At 53.6% G+C, this 4,986-nt stretch overlaps 1 protein-coding gene across 1 annotated transcript in view; it reads right to left on the reverse strand.

Annotated features, from left to right (window-relative positions):
* Window positions 1–4,986, reverse strand: part of LOC108509761 (mucin-1-like) — a 13,883-nt gene that overhangs the window by 2,421 nt on the left and 6,476 nt on the right. Inside the window, exon 3 of the mRNA XM_017839337.1 lies at window positions 281–967. Coding sequence (XP_017694826.1) covers window positions 281–967 — 687 coding nt within the window. The remainder of the gene's footprint in view (window positions 1–280; window positions 968–4,986) is intronic.

Consider the following 4,986-nt stretch of genomic DNA (forward strand, 5'->3'; position numbering starts at 1 on the left):
CCTGGACGAAGTCAGCCCTTGGGATGACTCCAAGTATCCCACTTGGACGAAGTCAGCCCTTGGGATGACTCCAAGTGCACTCCAAGTATCCCACTTGGACGAAGTCAGCCCTTGGGATGACTCCAAGTGCACTCCAAGTATCCCACTCGGACGAAGTCAGCCCTTGGGATGACTCCAAGTGCACTCCAAGTATCCCACCCGGACGAAGTCAGCCCTTGGGACGACTCCAAGTGAACCCCGACTATCCCACCTGGATGAAGTCAGTCTATCCAGCCCTTACCTCTTTTCCTCCCGTGTGGAAGCTGCAGATTGGCCAACCTAAGCAAGGACCCCTTGGAATTCCCTGTGGATCCCGCCCTTTTGGAAGAGGGAGAGGCGCTGGATTTCCTCTTGGCGCTCCTGCCATCGTCTCCCGCGGGAGCCTCCGCCGAGCCCCTCTTCATGCTCATGAGGAGCCGGGTGGATTTCCTCCTTCCCTGCTTCCCCCGGGGATCGCTGGAATCTTCCTGGGGCTCTGCCCCGCCCTGGGAATTGGGGGATTCCCTCCTGGGACCGGCAGGCGGGGAAGGAGGAGGAGCAGCAGCAGCGCCGAGCAGGGACTGCCCGTCCCCCTTCAAGCAGCCGGTGGCCGCCGACAGCTTCAGGGTGTAGCTCTTGGGATTGAGGAGGTAGTGCCGCAGCTGGCACAGCGACTTCTCCGGGAATCTCTGGAAGGGGTTGGATCCCTCCTCTGCAGGGGGAAGGCTCAGGTGGTCGTCGCCCTCGGGCTCCGGGTCCTGCCCCAGCTTCGCGTATTCCTGGAAGTGCTGCTGGATCCGCGTGCTGGCGCTGACGGAGTCATTCCAGGGGCAGCTCCCGGCTTTCCTCAGGGCGTAGCGGAGCCCCGGCAGGAGGGAGGCCACTTTCCAGGGAATGTCCCTCCTGTCGCCGTATTTCCTGATGGCCCTCGGAGGAGCGCGTTTTTCCGCTGCGAAAGAGGGGGGGGGGGAAGTTAAAAAGGGTTGAATTTTCCCCCTCCCCCAAATCGCCTCCCTCGAGGGCGAGAAGCTCCAGAACCCCCCGGTTTTGAGGGATGTTTGTGACTGCTGAGGGTGAGAAAGAGCTGCGAGTGGGAGTCAAAAAGAGCGAATGAAGGTCAATTAAACCCAGGTGAAAAGGCTGGTGTTGTATCAGCCAGCCCCGTCCTGCAGGAAATTCCAGGGGGAGATGGCTCACACAGTGGTCCGAGACCCTTCGCTCCACAAATTCCCATTAAATCCAGCATTTCAGAGCTCTAAAATACGTGGAATCTGTGGTTTGTTTTTTTTTTTCTTTTAAACTTGTTTAAAAATGTAGGGAGCAGCCCCATTTACAGCTCGCTGGGGTTGTGTCCCTGCTCACGCCCAACTTCCAGCAGCTCCAGCTCCGGGATGAGGGACACAAACCCCCCCGCCCCCGGGCAGGAATAAAGAAGGGGGGATTTCCCAAAGCTGATCCTGCTCTGAAAACCCGTCAGGAAAACTTCCCAGCCCCACCATTCCCAAGCCTCCCTGGCCATCCCAATGCCAGCCCCGCAGATTTTCCCTGCTGGGATCGCAGCCCCTCCCCAGCAGCAGCTCCATGACCTGCTCCAGGACTCCCCCCACCCCACCCCAAATCTCCCAAGTTTCCTTCCCGGTTCCATCGCGGCGCAGCCTCAGATTCCATAAACACCTCGTTCCCGGTGCTGGAAACACGGGAACAGCCCGAGCTGTGCCAAAGGAACCCCTGGCATTTATACCTTCAGCCTCCCCGTGCTCCCGCCCCGCTCTTCCTCATGGATCCGCGTCTCCCGGCGCCCCTCCACGCGGCCGCTGACCCCTCCTTCGTGCCCTTTGTTATCCCAAAGGCTGGAATTTCACAGCCTCAGGGATCCTACCCCTCCCAGCTCCATCTGCATCTCAAAACCCTGCCTTGAGCCAGCCGGAGATCCCCAAAAAAACATTCCCGCCCCCCGGGGTGGAGCTCCCCGGCGGCTCCACGTGCTGCCCTCGCAAGTGTCTCCATGGAATTCGGCTCCTGCCGTCCCAAAATTCCCGGAGAGCCCGCGGGACGTGGTCAGTTGGAGCTCCCTTTCCACACAAACCGGGCTCATCCAGCTTTTCCCTCTGCTGGTGCTTCGCACCCCCGGGCCCGGCCCAGCTTCCCATGGTGATCCCGCTGGTTTTCCCTGGCGATCCCAGTGCCCTTCCCTGTCGCCTCTTCCCTCCCAGATGTGTGATTTTTCCCGATCCTTGTTTTTGGCAGGCCCGGGCATCCCTGGGAGCCACTTTCCCAGCTGCCTGGCTCCACCTCCGGCTTGGGAATGCCTTCCCAACATTCCTCCTGACAGGGGACAGGGAGGGAACAGATTCCCAGCAGAGAGGCTGCTTGTTTGGAAATGGGAAACCTTATTATCCAAGGAAAAAGGGCTTTTAATCCCAGGGAATGGGAAACATTAATACCCAAGGAAAATGGGATTTTAATCTTAAGGAATGGGAATCATTTTTGCCCAAGAAAAAAGGGGGTTAATCCCAGGGAATGGGAATGATTTTTGCCCAAGGAAAAATGGGGTTTAATGCCAGGGAATGGGAATGATTTTTGCCCAAGGAAAAAGGGTTTAAATCCCAGGGAATGGGAAACATTACTACCCAAGGAAAAGGGGGTTTTAATCCCAGGGAATGGGAAACATTTTTGCCCAAGGAAAATGGGGTTTAAATCCCATGGAATGGGAAACATTTTTGCCCAAGGAAAAAGGGTTTCTAATCCCAGGGAATGGGAAACATTATTATCAAGGAAAATGGGGTTTAAATCCCAGGGAACGGGAATCATTTTTTGCCCAAGGAAAAAGGGTTTTAATCCCAGGGAATAGGAAGCATTATTGCCCAAGGAAAAAGGGTTTCTAATCCCAGGGAATGGGAAACATTATTATCAAGGAAAATGGGGTTTAAATCCCAGGGAATGGGAATCATTTTTGCCCAAGGAAAAAGGGTTTTAATCCCAGGGAATGGGAAACATTATTACCCAAGGAAAAGGGGGTTTAAATCCCAGGGAATGGGAAACATTATTACCCAAGGAAAAAGGGGTTTTAATCCCAGGGAATGGGAAACATTATTACCCAAGGAAAATGGGGTTTAAATCCCAGGGAATGGGAAACATTTTTGCCCAAGGAAAATGGGGTTTAAATCCCATGGAATGGGAAACATTTTTGCCCAAGGAAAAAGGGTTTCTAATCCCAGGGAATGGGAAACATTATTATCAAGGAAAATGGGGTTTAAATCCCAGGGAACGGGAATCATTTTTTGCCCAAGGAAAAAGGGTTTTTAATCCCAGGGAATGGGAAACATTATTACCCAAGGAAAAAGGGGTTTAATCCCAGGGAATGGGAATCATTTTTGCCCAAGGAAAAAGGGGTTTTCAATCCCAGGGAAAAGAGGTCTTGGAGCCAGGGGATGGCCAGGACTGGCTCCCAGGACAACACAGGCAGGAAAACATCTGGAAACCATCCAGGTCCAGACCAGGACCCGTAATATGTGGGAAATACATGGAAAATCCGTGTTCATTCCACGGTCTCCTTTTCCCAGCTCTTTGCTTTGCTGCCCTCAGGCTCCACACCCTCTTCAGCAGCTCCAAACCTTCCCAGCTCCTTGTGCTTCCTGGGATGTTCCTTGTGCCCTCCATGCTCTCCCCAACCTTCTCCCACAACTCCAGAGAAATCCCTCCTTGGCCTGTTCTCCTCACACCCAGCCTTTTCCAGGGATAAATCCCTCTGCTCCAGAGGGGGTTCCCTGCCTGTTGGGCACCTCTGGGTGCTCAGGGCACTGAATTTGGGGCATCAAAGTCACCCTGAGATGCCAAAGTACCACCTTGGCTTCACTCAACTTCCAAACCCACCTTGTATCCCAATCCTGAAGGAAGAACTTTGTCCCTGGAAGTTATAAAAACTCTGCTCCCTTTCAGTTTGAAGCCACTTCCCCTTGTCCTATCACCAAAAAAGTCCCTTTCCACCCTTTTTTTCAGGCTCCCTGTGTTTGTTCTCCAGGAAAATCAGCACATTTTGGGGCCCTTCCCTGTCTCCATCCCCTTCTCCCACAATAAATCCCTCCTTGGCCTGTTCTCCTCACACTCAGCCTTTTCCAGGGATAAATCCCTCTGCTCCAGAGGGGGTTCCCTGCCTGTTGGGCACCTCTGGCTGCTCAGGGCACTGAATTTGGGGCATCAAAGACCCCCTGAGATGCCAAATTACCACCATGTTTTTACTCCACTTCCAAACCCACCTTGTATCCAAATCCTGAAGGAAGAACTTTGTCCCTGGAAGTTATAAAAACTCTGCTCCCTTTCAGTTTGAAGCCACTCCCCCTTGTCCTGTCACCCCAAAAATCCCTTTCCACCCTTTTTTCAGGCTCCCTGTGTTTGTTCTCCAGGAAAAGCAGCACATTTTGGGGCCCTCCCCTGTCTCCATCCCCTTCTCTCCCACACAATAAATCCCTCCTTGGCCTGTTCCCCTCACACTCATTCTTTTCCAGGGATAAATCCCTCTGCTCCAGAGGCTGTTGGGCAGCAGGATCTCAATCTCTGGGTGCTCAGGGCACTGAATTTGGGGCATCAAAGACCCCCTGAGATGCCAAATGACCACCTTGGCTTCACCCAACTTCCAAACCCACCTTGTATCCCAATCCTGAAGGAAGAACTTTGTCCCTGGAAGTTATAAAAACTCTGCTCCCTTTCAGTTTGAAGCCACTCCCCCTTGTCCTGTCATCCCAAAAATCCCTTTCCACCCTTTTTTCACGCTCCCTGTGTTTATTCTCCAGGAAAAGCAGCACATTTTGGGGCCCTCCCCTGTCTCCATCCCTTTCTCTCCCACAAGGGAAATCCCTCCTTGGCCTGTTCCCCTCACACCCAGCCTTTTCCAGGGATAAATCCCTCTGCTCCAGAGGCTGTTGGGCAGCAGGATCTCAATCTCTGGGTGCTCAGGGCACTGAATTTGGG

The sequence above is a fragment of the Lepidothrix coronata genome, unplaced genomic scaffold (genome assembly GCF_001604755.1).
Source record: "Lepidothrix coronata isolate B3197 unplaced genomic scaffold, Lepidothrix_coronata-1.0 Scaffold400, whole genome shotgun sequence".
In the NCBI taxonomy this organism is placed as follows: domain Eukaryota; kingdom Metazoa; phylum Chordata; class Aves; order Passeriformes; family Pipridae; genus Lepidothrix; species Lepidothrix coronata.